Raw genomic sequence first — 26393 nt, 5'->3', positions numbered from 1 at the left:
ACTATAATATTTCAGCGTTTATTAAGACGATCGCAGTCGGGTTTTACTTTTCAACTTTATATACTTTATATACTAGGGTTCTGAGTATGTGTATATAAAATTTTATCGTAACGTAACATTCGTAGGTAACGGATTTCTTACGTTACGGCCGCGGCGGCTGGCGTCTGCTAAAAATGTAACGCAGTTCTCGCGGCGAGAGGGTTGGCTTGTTGTACTGCCTAGAGGTATGAATGCTCACACGCATCATAAGTACAAGAGATCTATGCCCAGCAGTGGACGTCTATTAGTTGACAATGGATGATAATTGATTACTCTTTTCAAGTAAGCCTGACGCCATGTTATACTGTATTTACAGGAGTACTGGTACTGTATGAACCAGGAGCTTCGGGTAGGTAAAACGGACTAACTCACACAAGCTATTCAAGATGTTTTATCGAAAAAAACCATAATCTTTTTCTTCTATTTACTCTTTTAAATTCAATTCAAATATTACAACCTTGCCTTCGATTCTATAAGCTACTTAAGGAAAATTATCATTTATCATATTCCATCCAATAAAAAGAAATTAATGTCAAAGGCCGAGAATAACCAAGGTGAACGAGTTTTACGTAGAAATAATTGTAATAAATAATAATTTAGGATAGAAATAATAAATAAATATGAATAATTAATAATAATTAGTTAGTTCGGTTAAAGCAAACAGCACGAAAAATATACATGTAGGTATGCAGTTAGCTACTTTAGGCACTTGTAGTGTAAACGCAGAAGTAGCTCACCTTTACAGCTCTTATACCTACGAGAACATTGTTTTAAAAATGGCTGTGATACACAGATAGACGGACAGACTGCCCGGACCAAACTGTGAAGGTTCGTTGTTTACTGTGGAACCCTAAAAGAACAGTTCAGAAGTTCTTCCTCTACATACTACAAGATAAAGTTAAAGAACACTAAACCCCCACTACTACCCGCGAACTGCCGATAGATAGCGATAGACTTAACGAAATTGTTTTTCTGTCGCTCAGTGTATTTTAACATTGTACTATATTTATGTTTATGAACTCAGAATTTTTTCCTCTTTCATTTGATATTCTACTCGATAGTACAATAGCAAAAAATCCCATTTACTGGGATTTAACATCCGTCAGATCGATTTTTTTTCATATAAAATGTAGCCTATGTCACCCGGAACATAATAACTAATTGATTGACACCTCATTCATCAAAATCAGCTCAGTAATTTAGGCGCTATGGTGGAACACACAGAATTTGACACAAACATACATGCATAAATACATACATACATAAATACTGTACTACATAGTTATGATTTGAGCAGTCTATGTATGTATGTATATACACATAGACTGCTGAAATCATAACCCTTTCTTTTTACTTTGCCGTACTCGGTTAAAAAGGGCAGCAGTAATAAGGCTGCGATATTATTATAGTCAGTAAAATTGTGACGAGAACGATGTCTTTAATGTTATGACCTTTTTCGATGTTTTGCTCTTATTTCTGCCCTTGCATATCTTCGGCCTGCGGGCGTAAACACGGAAGTAGCTTTGACATTTCAGTTCGACAGCTACAGGCGATTTACAAGTATCACTCACTAGTAGATATAGGCGGGCCGCATATCATTATCAGATACTATTCTCTGTGGCCACTGACCAACCAATCACAACCATGTTTTCAAAAAACATTCGAAATTCAATTTGTAAACATAGTTTCGTTTCCGATTGGTGGCGACTCAAAATAGCTAGCAACCACTAAGTTTTTGTCCTTATCATTTGCATGGGACTACGTAACAGAGAGAGCCCTATACTAATTTTTCTCCGTGGATAAAGTATAGATCATGACATTAGGTTATTGAAGGAATTCTGGTTTCTGACATTTTTGATTTTCCTTTTCCTGGGTGCAAGCTATCTTAGTGCCAAATTTTGTCAAAATGGTTTAAAAAGATGGGCCGTGAAAAGTGATTCCATTAGTTTGGATGGCTGGACAGCCAGGAAAACTTTCTGTCCCACCCCCACCTCGAATATCAAAAGTCCGATCCGAGCAGTCTATACGGCGTATCTGCGGGGTCTGTGTATAGGTCTGTACTCTGAAGCAAAGTGCTTTCCAGCACGCGTCAAAATTTTATCTGACAGACTATGTCTAATTTGCGGTCAGCCTAAGTAGTATACTTTTATGTACGCAAAATATGTGGTACGGTATATTTTATGTCGATGATAAATTAATGTTAATGCAAAGGTACGTTTTGACTCACTTGTGTAAAGGTTATGCGCTACAAAATTTGCTTTGCTAAAGCTACTATACCTACTTACCTACTAGGTCTAGAGATTTTGTATGTAAGTTTTCTATTACATCTCTTCTTTGCCGTAACACTCTTGGCAGAGCGGTCGTGGTCATCACGAAGGTAACGTTTTTGGGTCTGCCCCCAAAAACGTTACCTTTTTCTATTACATAGACCCCTATATAATAGAGTAGTAAGTATATAATGAACTTGAGTTTAATCCATCGGTTAAAAACTAGCAGACAGATAGCTGTCTGCAACCAAGCTCTGTTGCTGATTGTACGTACCTACTAGCATGCAGTGCACGCTCGGTCTAACCGAAGATGCGTGGAATTTTCAATATGTTCGTGAGGTGACGTGCACGGACAGACATGCGCCTTGACATTCGCATGTCAAATGTCACCTGGTCACCGACCCCACAGTGATAGTGGCCGGGTTTTGTTTTGGTCACTCATTCAGGGTTCGAAACAACTTTCGAAATGGAAAGACCGGTATAAATATTGATAGCAGCACATAGATAATGGATATGGTTACTTGTTTGTTCTTTTGATCCTTATCTAGGTAGGTATGTATGTGTATAAAGTAGTTACTGGGAAAATACTTTGCAAAGGTCATCATCACATCGTATAGAAGCAGGCGTTGCTTGAAGTCAGGCGTTACTTGAAGTCTATGCTTGTTCAAGGAACCATGACCTTAATTTGCTATAATCCGCTAAAACTATAGCTTTTACAGTTTTAGCGGATTAAAATTAATTTCATGGTTCCTTGTATATCATCATATCAACTAATCGTCGGTCCACTACTGAGCACAGGTCTCCTCTCAGAATGAGAAGGAAAGAATGAAGGTAGGATAAATTCATGTAAAAACTATTTTTTATGACATTCTATTTTATACTTACCTGTACTTTGACCATAACAATACCTATAAATCTACTAATATTTGCTATAAAAATTAAGAGGATTTATTGTGAGTTAAATTTTATATCGAATGATGCCGGCGACTTCATCCCTGTGGAATCCCGGTTTTTGAAAATCCCGAGAGAACTCTGATTTTCCGGGATAAAAAGTACGAGCATATTATAATATGGAGATCTAATTGCTTTCACGCAACATTGTTATTAAGGAACCCATCAATTGAATTAAGTGTACCTATTTGAATTTTTAACACATATACATATAATCTTCTAATTTGTTTGATAAATATAACAGATAAATTAAAAAAAAATCCACCAAAATGTAATAGCCCAAGGAAACATTGCAAATAGAGCAATTTTATGACGTACTGACACAAGATATTGAGAAGGTAATTGATACTGAATTGCCATTAGGTAAATAAATTTAGGATATAACGCAATGAACTTTGGTTATAAAGGTGAACCAGTTTTTAGTTTATCTCCGCCATTACAATTTGAATATTAACCGACATTGCGAAGGCGGGCGCGATAACGGGGCGGCTGTTGGCTGTTTGCGATTTAACTATATAAACAAGAGTATATAAATGACTAGCTGATCCGCCTTAATACGCTCCGGTAAATTTTAAATTTTACCTTTCAAATGGTGAAAGAATTTTTGCAATAGGATGAGTACTGAGTAGTTTCATAACTTACAAACTTTACCTCTTCATAATCCTAATCCATCCATACTTCCTATATAAAAAGTTGTAGTGTAAAAGGGATAAAAAGTTGCCTATGCCAATTGCAAGGACGCAAGCTACCTCGGTTCCTTTCATGCAAATCGGTTAAGCGGATGGGTTATTTAGGTATCCCGTGAGAACTTTTTGATTTTCCGGGAGAAAAAGTAGCCTATGTCCGTCCCCGGGATATAAGCTAACCCTGTACGAAATTTTGTTAGAATTGGTTACACTGTTGGGCCGTGAAAAGGTAGCAGACAGACAGACAGACAAACACACTTTCGCATTTATAATATTAGTATGGATAAAATATGCTACTATGAAACATTATGTATTTTTTAGATATCAGTATTATAGATTTAAATAATCTTTTTATCCTTTGCATATTGTGTCCAATATAATATGCTACTAGTTTTTATGCAAAGTGAAATGTGTAGTATATGAGACGTAGTAAAGTGCAATATACTATACAATTCTTATATTAATCTTGATATAATATCACCTAAGTTACAGCTCACCTCATAAAGCGCTATAGAAATCTGTAACATTTCCAATGATGCATTATCTATTATGAACACGTGTATTCAATAACCTTGTAATAAATCAGTGTTTATACATAAGAGACGATGCACTATAGCCTGCAGGATTCAGCGCTAAGCTCCTGTAGGGGTACCACAAGTTAAAAATAAAGATAGGGCTACGAAAACAAATCATAATCACTTCCTCATATTATACATGCGAAAGTGTGTTTGTTGGTTTGTCCTAAATCACACCGCAACGAAGCACCGGTTACCTAGGCGTAATTTTTTTTGCATGTATTTAGTTCAAGTTTAGTTTTTATCCCTGAAAATTAAAGAGTTCCAAAGGGATTTCCTAAACTTATATCCATGCTTGTATCCATGCTGACGCAATTACGGGTATCATCTAGTTAAATAAAAAACACGACCATCCCGCCAAAAATGGAACCAAAAAGACTTTGTCACATTTGAAAATGACACCATACAGCTGCCATACTGATTCTTTAAAAAAAAAATTACAGCCAGTGTCACTCGTTATGATGTGGGATTCTACCGGCATCCATACATGCAAATCCGTTCAGGCATTTAAAAAGTATGGTGGAGTAAAGAAACAGACATAATATTATATACACCCTGAACACAATATTACACTCGTTTTTAGAGTTTCGTACTTCAAAAGGAAAAACGGAACCCTTATAGGGTCACTTTGTTGTCCGTCTGTCTACCAAATGGGGTATCATATGAAAAGGCTTTACCTGTATATTCTAAAACAGATTTTTATTTATTTTTATGCATAATAAGTTTTTGATTTATCGTGCAAAATGTCGGAAAAATTACCCGAGTACCCTCGGTGCGCGAGTCTGACTCGCACTTGACCGGTTTTTTCTGTTAAGGCTCCTTTTTATCCCGCAAAATGAAAAATAAATAAAAGGGTAAATGTCGCGGGCACCTGGCCATAAATAAATGTTACCTACACACGATCTAATCGTGGAATCTCACAGAGACTCTATGATTTGACTCTATCTATGTTTTCATACTCTGCAATCCTCGAAATTTAGTAACCGAAACATCTTGTGAGTAAACACTCAGTTGTTTGGGTCTGATGATGATATTGACATAACTGCTGTGTTCGGGAGATGCCAAAACACGCGACCAAATGTAGCATAACAAACAAAATGATGTGATGTAACAATCGATGACTACAGCTATTGGATAAACAGTTTTGATTATCTCCTGTTTCTTGATTTGGTAAACGGTACCTACCAATTCTCCGTTACAAAATGTACCTACCTAGAGATCATTAACGAGGTAAGTTAGTAACTACTCTAGTAGGCATTCATGTGAAGAAGAATATGTAAGTAGGTATTAAAATGTCACCATAATATGTAACCAATTTTTTCGTAAAAAAAGGTCTTCACAGTAGGTACCATCATCATCGTTTGCCCAAAGAGAAATTAGCGGTTATTATAAGAAAACCATCCTATATTAAAAGCGGTTTATTTAAATTTTTGGGTAACTAAGCCTTCTTTCTTCTTTTTCAACAAACTCTTTGGCGAGGTGGTGTTCACTGTGGTTTTAAAAATGGGAGGATTTCGGCTAAGTATTGGTAATTTATAATTTTCATTTTTATTTTCAAATTGGTACGTTTGGCGTTGACCTGCTAAGCAGCATCCTACTAGCACGCTAAATCGCTTGGCAGCACGTCTTTGCCAGTAGGGTTGTAAGCTTCTGCCGAAGCCTCCCGCCAGACCAGACCAGAGACAATTTAGAAATAAATATAAATTCCAGGACTCAAATTTAGAACCTCCCAATTGTATCTAAAACTACACAAAGTGCCTACCTAGGTTTAGAGAGGTCGTCGAATTTTAAGAGGACAAATTTTTCTTATTTTTCAGGTATGCTTTTTATTATTATGACATGTTATTATAAAAAAATTAATTAGAATTATTGTGATTGTGATTATTATTACGAAACATCTATCTAAAATGCGTAATAGGCACAAACAAACAAACAGTCGTAGTACTTATACAGTTTCTTATTAGGTATCAACTAGGTAGTGATAATACGCATTAAGTTTTGAGATAGGCAATCTAAATCAACCTTTATTTATGAATGGGACCGGTTACATAATATGCAATATGAACCCATAAAACGATTCTAAAACAGAGTAAAAGCATAAGTTACAATATTTTATTGCTTTAATGCCTTACTAAAGATCTATAAACATTAGATTAACGCCTCTGACGCGTCTAAAAATGCCATTAACGTCACAGATTTAAATGTGGGATAGGACAAGGTATGGTGTATTGTATTCTGATAATTTAGCCTAGTCTGAGAGCTTGCGACATCGAAATTATGAAGATTATACTTTTACTCAATTACTTATCATACATAACAATATTATTATTTTATTAGTCAACGTTAATTTCGACTTATATCTTTTAGCTTTGCATGTAATAAAATAATGATTACAAAAATATCAAAAAAAAACAGAAAAGAAAAATAAAATAAAAGAGATTTTTATTCACTAAACGCATTTTACACATTAGAAATGTTGTAGAAAATCCTTTGCTACTTTTAATTTTCCAGGATAAAAAGTAGCTTAATGTCCTTCTCTGGGATGCATGCTTTCTCTGTACCTGTCAACGGAAAAAGGTAACAGACAGACCGTGAAAAAGGTAACAGACAGATACAGTTATGCATTTATTATGTTAGTTTGGATTTTGGTAATATACTGATATAAAATGACTACATTTCCTATTTAGAAAAAAATTATGTTTGGTCTCTAACATATTTTAAAAATAACGCATATAGGGCATGGTTCCTTAAAAAAATTAATTTATAAAGTAGTTCATAAAAAATAGAAACTTAAAAAAGAAAAAAAAACATAAATAAGTTGCACTTAGTAATAATAAAACTCAGTTGTTTTAAGGAGTCATGTTTGTTGACTAGCTCTTAACTTAGGAGGATACGACAAAATGTCTTCATTATTCTTCCCACGCCACTAATCCCCGGTGTCTCTTTTAGACCAGTCGAGTGAGGTTCGAGATGTAGAACTGGATAGAGCACTCGTCTTATCAGCGGGATTGACGTATTTTATACGGTCCGATTCAATTCGTTTGATATACTTTACGCAATGGTGTGTGTTGAAGTTCAGACATACTTGATGTTACTTGATAATGTGAGTTCTTGGCCTCTCTGTGCGTCGTATTCTTCACTACCCCTTCCCATCCCATCATTATAATGGTAGGGCTTCTTCTGGGGAATTGTTCTCAGATCCTTTCCCATACAAGCTTTAACTAAGAGCACGTCAGCTCTGATTTTTGCAGCTGTGAGTGGTAACAACTGGGAGCGATGGAAACGAAGAGGTCAATTTCGGTTACCGATCCAGTTAACGACATGCATATTTTGTATCGGCTTCAATCATCGTGGGAATGGACCTTAGTAAGCGTGGGTGTAAGTTGCCCTGGTGTTTATGCGGAAGTGTGATGACATCATTATTAACCGACACACGTCCACATCTGGACATACTTAGGGAATTCCACACGAAACGGACCTGCATTCAGCGGTTCCCTGTGACTCATTTAATGTCATTTGCCCACCTAGTGGGGAGACTTCAAATGGTGAACTTTCGGGTGCGAGGTCGCCATTTTAGGACCTTGGGACCCCAATGTATATCGATTTTTCAAAACGGTATCGATATTGGATGATACTCGTATGTAAGCCAGTCGATAACTATCGTCAAGCACAAAGGAGGTATAATAGGTAACAGCTTGCAAAGGTCTACAACACGGCCGTCATCTAAAACCGGTTGAGCAAACCATCCGGTATAAATTACCGTCATAGTAATCGCGATATCGGCAGCCCATGCATCATTTGTATCGGCTTCAATCATCATGGGAATGGACTAGTGACCTTAGCAAGCGTGGGTGTGAGTGACCCTGGTCTTTATGAGGAAATGCGCTAACGATGTTAGCGAATTATGGTGTAATAGGTCAGCAACACCTACGGGCGTTACTAACAACGTCCGAAATAGTACTGCCGGAATATATATTGATTGATCTGTGTAAAATGATCGAGTGTCGGTGGATCAGCTCCCTTTTCTGTATTGTATAGAAGCGGGCGTTACTTTGCGAGAATCCATAATATCCAGGGAATTAAAACCTTAATTTGCTATAATCCACTGAAAATGCAAATCTGTATGGCACACATGCAGCAAACATGCACCGCCCGCCCCCCTACTGCTAATCATGCAGGAAAAGTCAGTTACTAAGTAAGACTGCAATTTAATTTTATAATTTCCTAATCAGGTCTGGTGGGAGGTACCACCAGGTGAGATTGCAGTCAAGAGCTAACTTCTCTGAGTTAAAAATATTTATTTATTCTATCTGGATATAAAATTAAACTAAAACATGATAATTGAAACGAATGATGACTTTTATCCATAGACTTATATATTACTTTTATCACTCCTAAGACCTTTTAGAGAGCATAGCCGTACTTGTAAACACGGCAGTGGTCTGATTAACCTGAAAGCGTCACTTCAGGGTCTCTACACACATGTTTGTAACTAAACTGAACTTTTTCTGTGCTGAGCTGCCAGCTGAGCTTTTAGGTGCACACGAGATAGTGTACTTAGTTGTAGTAACTTTTTATGATTTGAAAAGAGCCACTGCTGAGTTTCTTGTGGGATTTTGCCAATAGAATCTGCATCACACTAATATTATAAAGGCGAAAGTTTGTATGTGTGTGGGTGTGTGTGTGTGTGTGTGTGTGTGTGTGTGTGTGTGTGTGTGTGTGTGTGTGTGTGTGTGTGTGTGTGTGTGTGTGTGTGTGTGTGTGTATGTTTGTTACTCCTTCACCCAAAAACCACTGGACGGATTTGGCTGAAATTCAGAATGTAGATAGATAATATCCTGGATTAGCACATAGGCTACTTTTTATCCCGGAAAATTAAAGAGTTCCCACGGGATTTTGAAAAACCTAAATCCACGCGGACGAAGTCGCGGGCGTCAGCTAGTAGATAATAATCTCTGAAACGGCGCGGCGGTAGTGTCATAGTCGCAGCATAAGAGATACTAGTATAGTTGAAACTATAGTTGTCTTACATAAGATTTTTTTTTTTGAGAATGTGACGTTTTACACATACAGAAAAATAATACTATTTTATTTTTACTTTCAGGAATTATTCAAGGGGTGGACCAACAATTTCCTGAAAGGCTGGCAAAGGATCGACGGTACCTCTGGTGCTGCAAATATTCATGGGCGGCGGTAATCACTTAACAACAGGTGACCCGCCTGCTCGTTTGTTCGCTATTTTTTATTAAAAAAAGGAAACTCGATTTAAATTATCGATATTTGACTAAGCAGATGTTTTTAAGGTTTTTAAAAATTAGTGGATTAAGTTTACGTATACTTCATTATTATATTGCCAAATCGACCCGGAAAAGTGTAACCAGTCCCCTCGTGTCACATAAGTCGGCACACTACAATGGGAAGGTCTTGACTCGACCAAATCCGATCACTTTCCCGTCGCATTTCGGATTAAGATCGAAATGTCAGTGGCTGTGACATTTTTATTTCGGGACGACATTTCGACGGTTATGAAACCATAGATAGCATCGGACCAATTAGAGATTTTATATTCTGGTAGCGGACGTGACATAAATATTACCGATAGGATAAAGTTCAATAGGTGGGTCCACACCGGACGATCCATCGATCCCGCGATCCGCGATCCAGGATCGCGGATCGTGGATCGTGGATCGTGTTATGCCGATCCACTCTTGGAAACTTGCGATCCCAAATATGCGCTCCAAGCGATCCTAAGGCGATCCGTGATTCAGCCAGTCTAACTCTTGTACGATATGGAGTCACACGTACAACGGCGGCGTCTTGCCGTTGCAGCAGTAACTTTTATTTTGCTTAAATGCTTGCGCAAAAAATCACAAAAAAGAAAACGACGGTTTTGGGTGAAACAAATTTACAAAAATCGCTTGGAATCTGGGACTCAGCTGTACGCAGAGTTAGTGTCAGATAAAGTTGAACACAATTTTGCAAGAATGAATGCTAATCAATTTGAGATATTGTGTTCATTATTAAATAACAAGCTAAGAAAGAATGATACAAATTATAGAGATGCCATTACTGTGAAGGAAAGATTATTACTAACATTGAGATTTTTAGCAACTGGAGATTCGTACGTCAGTTTGCAGTATCTGTTCCGCATTTCCAAACAGTCTATATCGATAATTATTCCTGAAGTTTGTGAAGCCATCATTGACCTGTTAAATGATTATGTAAAGGTAAGTAAAACCATACTTTATTACTCAATAAAAAAGTAGTGTATTACAATCATAATTTAAAGAAGTAACATGTTTACAATTATTAATTATTTTTTGAAAACATGATATAGGTAGGTACTTATTTAATTCGGTGGTGACTGTGGAAGTGAATAATCCTGAGGTTTCAGAAACTGGGACTGCGATGAATTGGAGGCTAGATGAGCAGACGGTGATGTCTGTGGAATTGGAGCTGGATAATTTTGAGGTTGTAGAGACTGGGACTGTGATGAAGTGGATGCTATTGGTGTGCCAGGGTATGAATTAGTGTAATATCCATAATTGCTATCCCCATATCTTCCTGTGTCAGCTTGAAAAATAACTTGGCATATAGCATTTTTGACATTAACTAATGTTACTGCATCATATTTCCGCAATTCAGTAGATATATACTGCCCGAAAGCAATGTAAGAATCAGTTTCCGGTTGTGGTGGCTGAGCACATTGTTGCAGAAGTTGGAAAGCCTCTGAAAGAGTTTCATCTGATATGTCATCTGCATTATTAGAAGTAGTTTTCTTTCTTTTTTTTGTTCTTTTGTTTGTTGTTTGGACACTGGATTGTGCATTCTGATCATTCTGCTCTCTACTCTGATCTGTGTGGTGGTTGGCTCTCTCCGGTTGTGTGTCACTAGTAATGTTACTGTTCTCGTTTTCGCTCACTGTAGTATTAACTTCAAGTTCCCCATCAGTCGTATCAGATTCTACCTGTAACAACAATTATTATTACTATTTACTGCTTATTCTTATTTTCAGCTTTATATTATAATTAAGATCTCCTTTATTTTCAGGTGCCGTCAACTAAAGAAGAATGGCGTACAGTTTCTCAGCAATTCGAGAATAAGTGGAATTTCCCACACGTGATAGGAGCGATGGACGGCAAACACGTCGCTATACAATCGCCTTTTAATAGTGGCAACGACTTTGATAATTACAAATTATTTCCTAGTATTGTTCTTTTTGCATTAGTAGATGCAAATTATAGGTTCCTGTATGTGAATGTTGGGACTAAAGGCAGAATATCAGATGGAGGCGTGTTCAAAAGCACAAATTTATATAAAAAACTTGAAAAAAAAGAGCTAAATATTCCTCCACCGGAGATATTGCAAGTTCCCTATAAAATTGAGGTACCCTATTATATACTAGGTGATAAAGCTTTTCAGCTTAATGATTATACTATGAAACCATACGATGGTACACGGGAAAGGGGTTCTTGTGAAAGAATTTTCAACTACCGACTGTCAAGAGCACGTAGAGTAGTTGAAAACGCGTTTGGAGTACTTAGTTCTGTCTACAGAGTCCTGCGTAAACCTATGCTTTTGGAACCAGAAACTGCGACTAAAGTCGTGCTGGCAACGGTTCATTTATATAACTACTTACGCAGTAATCCTAACTTTATATCGCCAGGAACGTTTGATACAGTACAGGAGAATGGAGATGTAATACCTGGAAGCTGGCGAAATGAACCGCCATCACAATCGCTACAACCGATGGCCGTCGTACCAAGAAGAGCAACAGAAAATGCCACTACAATACGGTCCCACTTAGCAAGACACTTTGTTACAAACCATACAATAGTTTGGCAAAATGAATATCAGTAAACTAATAGCTCACAATATGTTCCAATGTATCGCGTGTGGTTCCGGGTTCATTTTTATCCGCCATAAAGTCGAAGTCATCATACGCAAACCACTTTGATTTATATGTATCTTGAGCACCTGAAATAAACAAGTTACTCATTAAAATAACCACGTGTATTTCTAACAGCTTAAATGTAAAAAGCGAAATCACGTGAAATCCACAGTAAATATTATGATGTAATTACTTATAATAAAATATATAATTTTAATACCTACAGATAAAAAGTAGCTTTGTTTTCTTACCGGATCCAGTTATACGGCTTTGCTTCTCTCTGTGTTTCTCCCTTCTGTAGCCTCCCGCCAGAGATCGCATTTTTTTCTTTAGGTTCTCGATCGACTTATTCCCCATTTCACGAGAAATCTGACACCAAGCATCATCTCTAACACCTCTATTGGTGTAATTAGAATCTTTGGGATCCCATAAACATTTAAATTCTTTATAAAGCGATATCAAACGGCGACTTTCTGAGATGTCCATGGCGAGGTGGATCGCGCGAACCAACACAACCGTCCACACCGCGCGCATCACGCAACTGAGGCACCTTTGAGGCTGGCACAAAAACCGACCGCACACGGATCGCGCGAGGTAGGGAGCGCGCGCTCCAATACGTGCGCATGGATCGCGCGCGGCACGTCCACACCGCCTGCATCTTTGGATCGCGCTGCTGCCGCGCGCGATCGGAGCGCGATGGATCGTCCGGTGTGGACCCGGCTAATGGATATCGATTATCGATATTTTGATTTTTGCCGGTACATTATTTTTGTATTAAAACTGCTGATGTCTCATGTAACAATGTACTTAGTGCATATTATTTTGTACTAGCTGACGCCCGCGACTTCGTCCGCGTGGATTTAGGTTTTTCAAAATCCCGTGGGAACTCTTTAATTTTCTGGGATAAAAAGTAGCCTATGTGCTAATCCAGGATATTATCTATCTCCATTCTGAATTTCAGCCAAATCCGTCCAGTGGTTTTTGCGTGAAGGAGTAACAAACATACACACACACATACAAACTTTTGCCTTTATAATATTAGTGTGATTTTAAATACATACGACCGCGACCCTCAGAACCTAAGGTTTAAGAATCAAGGCAGTTTAGTCCTTACTTACTCTAAGACAACATACCTGCCTGACAATACCCACGATTTCATATTTAGGTTTTTATCTGGAGACAAACAGGCAGACAGACGGACAGACTGACGGACAGAGGAGACTTACTAATAGGTCCCGTACGGAACCGTGAAAAAAATCATACAATTAACACTGGTATAGGTATATCAACATATTGAATAGGTATATCAACATTGCCATCTACCGATTACGGATAAATTGATTATTATTATTAATTTCGTACAATTAAAGACAACAGGGCATTGTTGCAAATTGGAGTGTAACTGGTAACTGTTACTGAAATTAGACCAAGATATCGTTTTGCAAGGGTCACTAAGATATCGGATCTTTGTCTAATCGTTTCTAAAGATCGTTTTGACAGTCTTGCACCTGGGAATGCAAGTTGATATAAAAAAATAAAAAACAATTAAGAGGGGTTATTAGTTTCTATATTAGTTTCTAATATCCAAATGAGAACCGAACTACGTTTGAATGTAGCGAGTGAAAGATAAATCGCCGTTAAGTAGTGAAAAAGGAAAGAACCTTGAGCGTAAGTAAGTATCTAAAGTCCGTACTGGAATTTACCGAATAAAGGAATAGTAGACGATATAATAGATTTTCTTCGATACAGCATTGATAAATCCTATATAATTTTTTCAAGTAATACTTAAGCTAACGATTATCTACATGATATTCATTAATTTCCATTGGTACCAATACTAATCCATACTAATATTATAAATCGAAAGTGTGTCCATCTTCACTTGATTGGTAGAAAGTGTGTCCATATTTGTGTTACTGTTTCACGGAATTGCCAATTCACACTTGTTTAACGTGGTGGACTATGGCTTAAAATCTTCTCATTCTGAGAGGTAACCTATTTTCAGAAGTGGGCCGGCAATAGGATTATGATGATCTTTGGAACTGTAAACACGTTGACCATCAATCATTTAACGGCACAAAGTATACAACATTAACATCTCATTAAAATCTTATACTCAGTAGTAGAGTCATAATACTAAGATGTAATTAAATTATGAATATTCTAATGTAATTAACAGCCCAAGATCAAGCACATTACTTAATTACGATGACCGCAGGCGCCCCCTGCGTCTGCGCAGACGTGGGCGCGATGTATTCAAATGGCGTTCCACCACGTGATCACATCTGTAAGGAGCTGCCTCGTTCAATATGTCGGAAGAAATCAAACCGAGGGCTTTCATCGAAAACGCTGTCTTTTTTTTTTTTTTGGAAAAATACAAAATAAAAAACTAACTGACACATTAAGTATATCTACATCTACGAAGCCAGAATAGGTCACTAGTTATTGACTCACTCCTTCAGCCGATCTGTCAATGTACCGATCTCCATATTATAAAATGAGTTATGTGGTTAAAGTGTGTTTCATTGAGAAGTGTAGGGCTAATAAATCAGTCTGTCCGCGCACGCCTACACACGTTCTACCGAGCGATTTCGGACCTAGGTAGGTACCTACTACCTACTTAGCAAGTAGTGTTCCAGACCCTGTAGTGTGTAGGTATAATATACATAAACGTATGCTAACATTATGTTGTTTGATTTATTAGCATAATACACTACTATGGTGCAAATGGGTGCAATGCACACCAGAAGAGCCGAGATGCGGCGTCTTTTTGATAACATCGTAAACTAAGCTTTATTTACTGTAACATAAAGACGTCCACGTGCGGCGAACCCAGGAAGCACTAAAAGAGCGCTAGGATTGGATTGAAATTACAGTTTTCGGAAAGAGACTTTACTGTATGTACGGTCGGCCTCAGAATTCGAGTAGCAATTACCTGTCGCACTTATAACCTTTTTCTATAAGCACGCCGTCACATACACACCTAACGCATGTGCATAAGCGTGCCACAAATAGGATCATTAAGGGGCTAAACGACTTACGGCCTTTGACTGTACCTATTTCATTCACGATTTTAAACGACTACAGTAGGATTTAAAAACTTCAATGGAATGTATAATTTCGGCAATGAATTCAAAGAATACTCGTAGTATGAACAATGCTTCAAATAGAAAATCAAATAAGTATATTTAAAGACGTGGAGGGTGTTTATTGCTGCAGACTATCAAAAAGTTGTTACGGGATTTTTTAAATTTAAATCCATGTGGATGAACTTGCAGACATCATCTAGCATCAATATCTATTCTATGATCTATCACAGTGTGGTGTACAAATGTTTAAACACTAATTTTAATAATAATTTATTTTTCGACATACAATTTTTGTAACAACCTTGTAGACATGTAAGAGTTAATACAACTTCCAAATCTGCATTATAACGACCTATGTACTTCCATCATAATAAGTAGAACTTCTTTCATAATAGTATCATTTACAAGCACAGTTTATTCGTATAGAATTACTTCAGTTATTCCAATCGTATAGCTACTTGTTATGGTTTGGCTACATTAGCAGAATTCGGCGCAAATGATTCGTGATATTGTGAATAATCGTATCGTTCTGCACATTCACGCTAACCCGAATGGTTGAAGCGAATATAGATTTTATAAATCCCACAGGAACACTTTATTTTCCTGGGGTATATTCGTATTTGATTTCACCAAAGAGGGAGAGAACTGTTCGCTGTCACCATTGATGCCGGAGAAATTTTAACTGTCACAGGTTACCGCGTCTGCTAGCCGGCTAACTTTCTGGAAAAAAGTAGCCTATGCCAATCTCCAAGTTTTTAACTATATTCATGAAAAAATCAAGTCGATCTGATGCCTGGTTGCAGCGTGATTGAAGAATAAACAGTCAAACCAATAAACCAACAAACAATAACACTTTCGGATTTTTAATATTATGGATTGATGGACGGATGGATTCACCAAACGAAACATTCGCCGTAAGCGAATACTGTGGCCAGTTGATTTGCCGAATGCAAAACCTCGATTCACTTGCCGAATCTCGTTAGTGGAGCGGTACCTTTATAGCAATTTAGAAAGTTCGCATCGATAGAATTTCGAAAGAGTCCCGCGGGTATCAGCCGGTAATAACAAGAAAACATAATTTGCACGCAGCCAATAGCGTCGACATTTCGGATTTCTGATACAAGTATTAGAGCTATTAATAGGTATCCTGGAAGATTATTATCTGAACCCTACGCACAAATGGAACTCGAAAGTTAGCTTAAAATGACCCGCGTATCTGATTCTTAGGGCATGTTTACATCAAACAATCAGATAAATAATAACATGTTCGTTTTATCGGTTGTATCCCTTCCATGGATCGCTATTTAGCGATAGGACGCCATATTTTTACACAGATTCAGTTACCCGAGGTCAAGTGTTTTTAAATTTAATGTTACACTAACTTATGCTCGTGACTTCGTCCGCGTGGACTACACAATTAATTTCGAGTCCCCATTTTATCCCCTTAGGGGTTGGATTTTCAAAAATTATTATATTTCTCAGCGAATGTCAGCGTCATTTAATAGCTATCTGCATGCCTTTCAGCCCAATTCGTCTTGTAGTTTAAGCTGTGCTTTGAATCAGTCAGTCAGTCAGTCACCTTTTCCTTTTATATATTTATTTCAGTGGAGTTGTGACTCTAAAGAAGGCCCCTTTGCTTAAGTAAAAATAGAATCGTGAATATGATAAAATTAGGTCAAAGTAAAAATAGTTTTTTGCGCCATAGGATACAAAACTATCTATCTATCTATCTAAAACGGGAACATTTATACTTGTGAACCCAGCTTTACAAATGCAAAACGCAAATTACTATTGACGTATCGACTTAACGCGTTTCAATTGTAATTTAGCACTCGACTCCACAATAGCCGGTCCTGTCTGATAGATAAAGGTATCCCTGGAATGGGACATTGGACATACTCGTATTATATTACAAGGAACGGGCGATTATGAATTTATAAGCGCCTACTTACAAACTGTCATCAACCGCTTATCGTTCGTAAAATACTCGAAAATCTTCAATGTAAAGGAGAGAATCTAAATCTAAATTTTCTATTTGAAAGAAAACATTTTTAGGGTTCCGTACCTCAAAAGGATAAACGGAACCCTTATAGGATCACGTTGTTGTCTGTCTGTCTATCTGTCTGTATGTCTGTCTGTCTGTTCGTCTGTCGTGTCTGTCAAGAAAACCTATAGGGTACTTCTAGTTGACCTAGAATCATGAAATTTGGCAGGTAGTTAGGTCTTAAAGAACAAGTAAAGGAAAAATCCAAAAACCGTCAATTTGTGGTTACATAACAAAACAAAAAATATAATGTTTTCATAAACTTAGTACTTAGTATTTTCAATTTTTAAAGTAAGATAACTAGATACCAAGGGGGCATATGAAAGGCTTTACATATACATTCTAAAACAGATTTTTGTTTATTTTTATGCATAATAGTTTTTGATTTATCGTGCAAAATGTCGGCAAAAATACCCGAGTACGGAGCCATCGGTGCGCGAGCCTGACTCCCACTTGGCCGGTTTTTTTTTAAATGTTGAAAATGTTGATTGACCAACAAAAGTAACACTTACATTAAATTAAATCACTTCATGATATTTCAAGTTAAACAAACAAGCTAATTAATGCCGCAATTAAAAATTTAGAGTTGCGTGATTGCGGTCATTTAGACCGGTCTAGAGATAACGTCACGCCAACGGGTCCAAGTCGGAAGGGAGAGATATAGATTGGCAGTAAAAGGGTTCAATAGGCGATATCGGGTTAGGACTACTATTTGATTGCCGCCAGGGGTAGGCAAACTGTTACTCGTAACTGCGGCGATTTACTACAAAAAAACCCGGCCAAGTGCGAGTCAGACTCGCGCACTGAGGGTTCCGTACTCGGTTATTTTTTCCAACATTTTGCTCGATAAATCAAAAACTATTATGCATAAAAATAAATAAAAATCTGTTTAAATAAGTAAGTAGTAGATACTGTAGAGACGTACACCAGGAATACCTATGCAAACGGTCGAGTACGCGAGCGTTTTTCTCTGAAAACAATTCAATCTCCCGTAAGAGTTAATTTCACTATACTCAAGTTCGCATAATTAGTTTCAGCGTAGTAAACTAAACTTTAGTAAACTAAGCTTTCCATAAACTAGCACGTTTTTATCTATTAATCCGCTCATTTGAGCTCATTTTGAACATGTCTAAAACCCTTGGCAAGGGTAACCCTGAATATGGGTTTAATTAAAAATGACATATCTCCCTTCTATAAGATTGCAGTCACGGGCTAAATTGTCATGTTAGGAATCATTAGAACATTATATACCCTGCGTTTGCGCACCCCTGGACTACGGCGTCGAAGCCGCCCACGCGTCCGCGCGACCCGGCACGTAAATATGGCGGAATTAGACCTACCCGCAGTTATTTATCGCCCGCTTGCGGAGAAATCGACCAGCGTCACTTCCTGCTCGGACGCCGCCGAGAGCAGATCTGAATCTTGTAGGGTTGTCACGAAAGGGAATAAATTATAACCTATAATTGTGGTGTTGAAAGTTTTGTCTGTTGGAAGCCTTCGGCCGTGGCTAGTTACCACCCTACCGGCAAAGTCATGCCGCCAAGCAATTTAAGCGTTCCGGTACGATGCCGTGTAGAAACCAAAGAGGTACGGGTTTAATAAAAACTGCCGTACCCCTTCCAGGTTAGCCCGATTCCATCTTAGATTGCATCGTCATTTACTACCAGGTGAGATTGTTGCAGTCAAGGGCCATCTTGTATCTGAATAAAAAAGAACCTCTAAACTCTTCGTTTTATTTATATATATCACTACCCAGTACCCATATTATAAATGCGAAAGTGTATTAGTTTGTTAATTTATTGATTTGTAAGTTTGTCCTTCCATCACCCTGCAACGAAACTACATATTGCCCTGATTTTTTACGTAGATATAGTTGAAGACCTACTTCCACGTGGACAAAGTCGTAATTTCACACAAACTCATCAAATAATATTTTATTGCATTTACACGATACTTACAACACACCACATAATAGCGACAATACAAAATAATGCATATTTTTATTTTAAAAAACACGAATTGTTTGTTAAATCCCTAATAACAAAAAATATCATAAAAGTAGAGTTAGGCGCTACATAACAATTTCACATGTTTTTGTTTGTTTTGAGCCGCTTAATTTATGCTATATATACTTAATATTTTATAAATACTTAATATTTATAATAATAAATATTTTAACTATACATTTTTCCTATTTCGGCACTAGTACCTCTTATATCGTGTGTCAACCCTAATAATAACCTTGTAATGAACCTTTATTCGGTGCAATTGAACTATATCAGTATTGCCTATGTGACTGATATTACTGTAGGCTTTGTTCAAGGTTATTTTGTATTGTATTATAGATAGAATTTATCGCCTATGATATTTATTCTTATTTGGGACTAGCAATACCACGTGGCTTTATCATCGTGGTATTCATCATTTCACGGTTTTTATTTGGTAAGATTCTGTCTTTATACCTATCATATTTTCGTCAAACGGTGATTCGACTAACTGACAAAAACTCGGACGCGTACTTACACGAAGGGTTCCGTACAATCATTAAAGGTCCTTTTTTTTTAAAATCAACATGGCAGCCATTTTATTTTACTCTTTTTGTTATAGCGGCAATATAAATACACACTCTGTGAAAATTTCAGCTCTCTACCTATCACGGTTTACGAGATACAGCCCGCTGACAGATAGACTGACAGACGGTTGGACAGCGGAGGCGTAGTAATAGGGTCCCACTGACACCCTTCGGGTACGTGACCCTAAAAAGTTATATTTCATATGCTATTATTCATGTATAGATAAGGACATAATCAATTTTTTATCAAATCCAATATATTATATGTGGACCTTAGACTTATAGAAAATATAGACGGAGCCCTCAAAAACAAAACAAAGCTGTTCATGTAAGTTAACTTGAGCGCGGTTACTTCTGAAAAATTATCACCCACCGCGAAAGTATTGAGAAACTGATTGTGTTGGTAACGTAGGAAAGTGACCACGAGGAAGATCTCCTATCCGGAGAACAAGATCCGGAAACAGGAACCAATGGAAGGACGCACACAATCACATTAATATTACTAAGGCGAAATTTTGTATGTCTGGGTGTGTGTATGTGTATGCGGGTGTATGTTTGTTACTTTTTCACGCAGAAACTATTGGACAGATTTGGCTGCTTGGAATGAGGATAGCTTATACCCTGAATTAACACATAGGCTACTTTTTATCCCGAAAAATTAAAGAGTTCCCGCGGGATTAAAAAACCTATATCCTCGCAGACGAAGTCGCAGGTATCGTCTAGTTACTAATGTAGGTTTTCAAGCCGATGGTTTGTTTACGGAGACCGACTTCTTAAAGCTTACTTCCCTTTTACCGTCTACCTTTTTGCTTTAGCCTGAGTACCAAGTTGGGCAACAAAAAGCGCGGAAGTAGGCGACTTAACAACTGTTGACATTTGCGTGACACTTGACATTCAGTGGTCATACATCTGATTATTATTTACTATTGTAAGTGTGGGCTGTCAGTGCATACCTGAACTGGGCGGAATCTTGATGGATATCGAAACCTGTCCTAATGATTAACTACTCATTGCCAATAACATAATGTATCTCGTGAATTAATTAACTAAATATGTTTGTATAGGGACACTTTTATCTAGAATCTCAATTTTTTTTCCATTACAAGCTGCCCATGACTGCGATCTCACATGGTGGTAAGTGATGTTGCCTCATACCACTTATCGGTTTCTAAACAGTATCAAATACAATTTAAAGAAAGCACGCTACTTTTTTATGGGCTTGACATAAACAAGCGGGTCATTTTCTTGAGGCTATACTTCATATACTTCAAATGCTATTTTACTATATTTAACTTTTAAGAAATAATATTTTAAGGAAGTAAAAGAATATTCGCTGTCGATCATACCGACCGCTGACATTTATGCCACATCGACATTTGACATTCTGCAAGTATTAAGTCTAATTATTTATTAGAGAAGGTGTGGGCTGTCATTGCATACCTGAACTGGGCTGACTCTTGATGGATATCGAAACCTGTCCCAGTGATTAACAACACGACGTGAATGTCATATCGCGTGTCGTGATTTAATTAGAAAAAGCCTTCCTCGTTGGGTGATAGAAGGGCTGAGTTGCGGTGACTTTAATTTTAATTCAATGCCGTAGTCTTTGTCGGGATCTTTGATTGACTGGACGATGTCGCGCGTCATCCGCGTGGATAAGCCCTAAAATTCGCACGAGCGTTAAAAAAGCGTTGCGTTAAAAACCTTGCTGACAATACAAAGTGCGCGATAAAAAAGCGTTGACGTATGAACAGATACTTGGGAATGCATTTGTTCTATTTGAACGCTTTTTAACGGACGTTAAAAAGCTCTCGTGCGAATTAGCCCTAAGGTTTTTAAAAATCCAGCGCGAACTCTGATTTTCCGACGCTCTGGCTATGCGCGGGTCAATTTCCTTTATGGCATAACATTTTGATTTTTTTAATTTTCTTTTATTGAGATATACAAGTTAACCCTTAACTACAATCACACCTGGTGGTAAGTGATGATGCAGTCTAAGATGGAAGCAGGCTAACTTGTAGAGGATATGGCAGTTTTTTTTAAACCCATACCCCTTCGGTTCCTACACGGCATCGTACCGGAATGCTGAATCGCTTGGCGGATGCTTGGCGGCATGGCTTGCCGGTAGAGCAAAAAGCAACCGCCGAGTTTCTTGCTGGCTATTTTCATTAGGAAAGGCATTCCGAACCAATTATTATAGATGTGTTTGTCGATTCAAAAGTACCTACTTGTAGAAATTTATTTGAGAAAAAATCTTTCCATTTATACATTTAGAGAAAACCTACGCGAAAAATCTTATTTTTAGACCCAGCAATTTGAGCTGTATCTACTCCTGACTTTACTTAAAGTAGGTACCTACAAGTTTTCATAGATAATTTAGCATAATACTTAGGTACTTGAAAACCCTAGTTTTTACTTGATGTATTTGCTTTGATTCAAACGCAAAAAACATTGCTTACCTACTTACGTTAAGGTCAAAAAGATCATAATGGAAAAAACGCCAAGTCGTTGGGGTCAAAATTAAATTAATTAATTTTATTTAAGTAACTTGTTTTGTTTTGTTGAAATTATTTTGGTGTAGATTTTATCCTTCCAAAATGGAATTAATAACTCATTTTAAAGGTCAAAATTAAACATTAGGACGTTAGAGGATAATGAGTTTCTAACTAAAGCTTCACAATATATTATACGCCTCTGTAGAGGCATGCGATATCGGACTATGTTGTAACATGCATGTTGCAATAGGCCACAGGGCACCTTTCCTGACTGACTGACTGACTGATCTATTAACGCACAGCTCAAACTAGTTAACTTCTCACAAAACGTCGTGGCTTCGGCGTCACTGGCAGGCGTCAATTGTTCCCACATTTGACGCCAGATAGCCTATGAACCGCGTATTTTTCTTTGATCTCATATCACCAATATATCGCCTAATATTTGACATAAATCGTCGATTCAGAATCAAACCGAGAGTTCCCTCACTCTAGTTCACTCTGGCTTAGGCTTTAAAGTATTTTTCAAAGGAATAAGGGCACCAGAACACATTGTCGTTCGTCGTAAACGTTATTCCAACATTAACTGTTGAACATTAGTGCGTAGTTTACAAAAGTTTAATTCTTTTAAGAGGCATCCTTAACATAATGCATCCTCAATCAGTTAATCAAAGCATTAAACGATAAATTGATAATTAAAAACTAAATAAATTAAATAAAAAGCTAACATTATGATAGATAGTTTACAAGTGGAACCGCCCCATACGCAGGGTAGTGTGAGTGGGTACACCGGCCAGTGACCCCTCTATCTCGGAGATCGCAGCCTCCGACCGGCCAGATGCCGAAAGATGTCAGACAGGCACGGATTCTGTCGGAGACTTGACCATATATTTTTTACTTGACTGCGGCAAATCCAAAAGGAAGGGTTATGATTTTAGTGCGCCTGCGCGTCTGTCTGCTACCTTTTCACGAGCTATTCGTTTAACGAATTTTTCCGCGATTTGGTACACATATAGTTTGTATCCCGGGACGGAAACGTAACTTTTTATCCCGGAAAATCAAATAGTTCCCACGGGGTTTAAAAAAACCTAAATACATACGACGGAAGTCGCAAGCTATTATTGTACGTACCTACCTAGTTGTAAGTATAATCGCAATTCCGCGCATTGCTGGAGCGAGTCAAATCCACTATTTTTTCTATATTTACATAATCGATTGTATAATAGGCTTTTTCTAAGAGCATACTTTTTATATTTAAATTCATTGACCCCGGTATTCAAGTCCGCCCCTGACGTAACCTTTAGCTCGCGGCGATCGGTTTTAAAAATAAAAGAAGCCGCGTTAATATTGTATCTTACGCCGCGTTTGGCAGCCGCTACCGCAGGTGCGATGCCCTGCTGTACAGGTTAACTATAATTACGTGTATAATACCTATAGGTAGCAGTCTATAGGCAGCAGATGCCTGACACTGGGAGTTGGAACACGGTGAATTTAGAAAAGATATAAAGCCATTAAGAGATTCTAAAAAAACGTTTATTCAATATCTAAACACTTATTTATTACATGCTTTGCTAATTCTAATTATAATCCTACTAATATTATAAACGCGAAAGTTTGTATGTATGTAAGGATGTTTTTTTTACTCTTTCACGCAAAAACTGCTGGACGGATTTGGTTGAATTTGGGAATGAAGATAGATTATACTCTGAATTAACAGAAAGACTACTTTTTATCCCAGAAAATCGATAAGTTTCCACAGGATTTCGAAAAACCTTTATCCAGGCGAACGAAGTCGCGAGCAGCAGCTAGTTTAAGTATAAAAATAGTCGACGAAAAATCAAATGTCGCATGTATGAAACCGATTTGGCTTTTTTTTGTAGACAACCAAAAAAAAAACTCGAAATTTTTTAATTCGGCTCGATCCAATCTTCAAAGCCTTAATGGAAGGCAATATGATGAATCACTGCACACAACTACACAGTTTATAAAGCCATCTCGCCAACCGATCACCCGTGCAACATAGATCACGCGTCGCTAACAAGATGCGCAAGCGCAGCGGAAGGCGTTCGGCGAACGATCGCTATCGTACTGATACATGCCTCCTGTATTGCTTGATTGAAATAATATAGCGGGTAACGTTGACTTAATTAGGATTGGATGTCGTAAGTTAGAGTCAAAAGTTCTTTGAATTGACATTGTACGCTGTTTCCGTAGGTACAAGGTGGAGAGATTTTATCCGAAAGGAAATGATGGAAAAGTGTAGAGAAAAGAAGGCGAGAAATTGAGGATAGAGAAATGAAATGAAATAAAATTTGGCCATTCAAAGGGGCAATGCTGCATCTCGCTGTGGTGGTTTCGATGGGGTTTTGGCTTTAATTTAATTTGTTTTTTCATTGATCAATATTTGATGTGTTAATAAAACTAAATGTTTGTTTTTTATCCAAATAAAATGTTAATTTTTGTTGTTAAAAATTGTTGAAAAGTTGATAAATTAATATTAACGTAAGAACCGTAATAAAACTATTATTCTAAACTTAGTTTATTCCTTTACCTATCCGTAATGAATTAATGAAATTTTAAAATTATTGAGTTGCTAAAAAACCGGCCATTTTCATACCAAATCATTTTTCTTCAATATACCTACCTATTTTGTAGATAATATCTTAATTTTCTTATTTAACAATCTAAAGTATTAACGGCGCTTCTTGAAATCTATGCCACGGACAAAAACTAAAGCCAGGAGGCAATCAATTCAATGATTTCCTGCCATTCCGAACTGAGCCAGTCTGTGTCAAGAAACGAGGAAATTACCGGCAATCAGAGCCAAGTGTTTAGTTTTATGCGCTAAGAAACTACTACCTTTCCTTCCGTTGAACTGTATACATTCAAGTGAAAGAATAGGAGAATATAAAGCAAAGTGTTCACTAGCGACAAAATTGCAAAAGTGACGGCTAAATCCTAAACCATAAGTGGTGATAGCCCAGCGGTTAAGACGTGGGCCTCCTGATCGGATGGTCCTTGGTTCAATCCAGGACACGCACCTCTAACTTTTTGGAACAATGTGGCCTTGCGTGTTGAAGAAAAACATCGTGAGAAAACCTGCATGCTAAAAAGTTTTCCATAGTGAAAATGTTCTCAAAAGTGGTGTTGAATCTGGGCTGCAGCGTGGTAAACTATGGCCTAAACCACCCATCCTCAGTAATGGGCTGGCGATAGGTTGAGATGATGAGAAATCGAATCCGGGACTTAAGGCCACAGCACACAGGACACTGCGCCATTGGGAACATCAATATAAGTTAAATCATTTATAAAATATGTAATTAAATAATAAAATAAAAATAAAGAAACACAACATTCCCTATCATTCGCCAGTTCAAAGTTACTTACCTATAATAAAACGCATTTGTGCTGGCACTCCAATAAAATAACCCTTTTAATTGAATACGTTACTATGTGCAAACTGTTATGGCGCCGTTAGCGGAGATCGTTCATACATACAGGAACATTAAGGAGAAATTAATTTTACAATGTGACAAAACGTCCAATACGCGAAGCAGCTAAGTATGAAAGCCAGTGGTTACAATTTCTACCTACCAAAAACTACATATTTACCCCGCACCGCACGCCACCGTAAGCAATTCCACCCTCACCGTCACCACCTAGGTGCCTGGTGACTTCGGCCACCTGTTGTCCCAGATCGTATTTTCCACGCACATGCAAACTGTCCAACGAACTCCCTTCGGCGCTATTGGCACTTGAACATGAGGTTATTCAAGGGGCGGATCAA

General features: G+C 37.6%; 3 protein-coding genes across 6 annotated transcripts in view; 1 reads left to right on the top strand and 2 right to left on the bottom strand.

The window, feature by feature from the left end:
* Positions 1–26393, bottom strand: part of LOC123872287 (ataxin-2-like) — a 302090-nt gene that overhangs the window by 113671 nt on the left and 162026 nt on the right. The gene's annotated exons all lie outside the window — the stretch shown is intronic.
* Positions 10135–12393, top strand: LOC123872288 (protein ALP1-like). Of its 2 annotated transcripts, XR_006797448.1 has the most exons (3): positions 10135–10745; positions 10913–11038; positions 11569–11706. XR_006797448.1 is itself a non-coding variant. In XM_045916492.1 (2 exons), exons 1-2 carry the CDS (start codon positions 10308–10310, stop codon positions 12376–12378), a joined length of 1248 nt encoding a protein of 415 aa, XP_045772448.1. In that variant the 5' UTR covers positions 10143–10307; the 3' UTR covers positions 12379–12393. The 2 variants fall into 2 exon arrangements, 1 of the variants encoding a protein (XP_045772448.1); XM_045916492.1 differs by lacking the exon at positions 10913–11038 and having other exon boundaries at positions 10143–10745; positions 11569–12393.
* On the bottom strand, positions 10787–13130 carry LOC123872293. The gene is made up of 3 exons (XM_045916496.1): positions 12661–13130; positions 12392–12495; positions 10787–11485 (listed from the first exon to the last, which is right to left on the bottom strand). The coding sequence occupies exons 1-3, from the start codon at positions 12941–12943 to the stop codon at positions 10868–10870; spliced, it is 1005 nt and encodes a 334-aa protein (XP_045772452.1). The 5' UTR covers positions 12944–13130; the 3' UTR covers positions 10787–10867.

Source organism: Maniola jurtina, chromosome 15, assembly GCF_905333055.1.
Source record: "Maniola jurtina chromosome 15, ilManJurt1.1, whole genome shotgun sequence".
NCBI lineage: Eukaryota > Metazoa > Arthropoda > Insecta > Lepidoptera > Nymphalidae > Maniola > Maniola jurtina.
This window is presented reverse-complemented; position numbering and strand designations above follow the sequence as displayed.

Bases quoted from the DNA above. Each gene is read 5' to 3' on its own strand.
- LOC123872288 (XM_045916492.1), top strand. From the start codon at position 10,308: ATGGAGTCACACGTACAACGGCGGCGTCTTGCCGTTGCAGCAGTAACT. The intron at 10,746-11,568 runs GTAAGTAAAACC...CTTTATTTTCAG, and splicing joins TGTTAAATGATTATGTAAAG to GTGCCGTCAACTAAAGAAGA.
- LOC123872293 (XM_045916496.1), bottom strand. From the start codon at position 12,943: ATGCGCGCGGTGTGGACGGTTGTGTTGGTTCGCGCGATCCACCTCGCC. The intron at 12,496-12,660 runs GTAAGAAAACAA...TGTTTATTTCAG, and splicing joins AAGCCGTATAACTGGATCCG to GTGCTCAAGATACATATAAA. The intron at 11,486-12,391 runs GTGAGCTATTAG...TTGTTGTTACAG, and splicing joins GCGATACATTGGAACATATT to GTAGAATCTGATACGACTGA.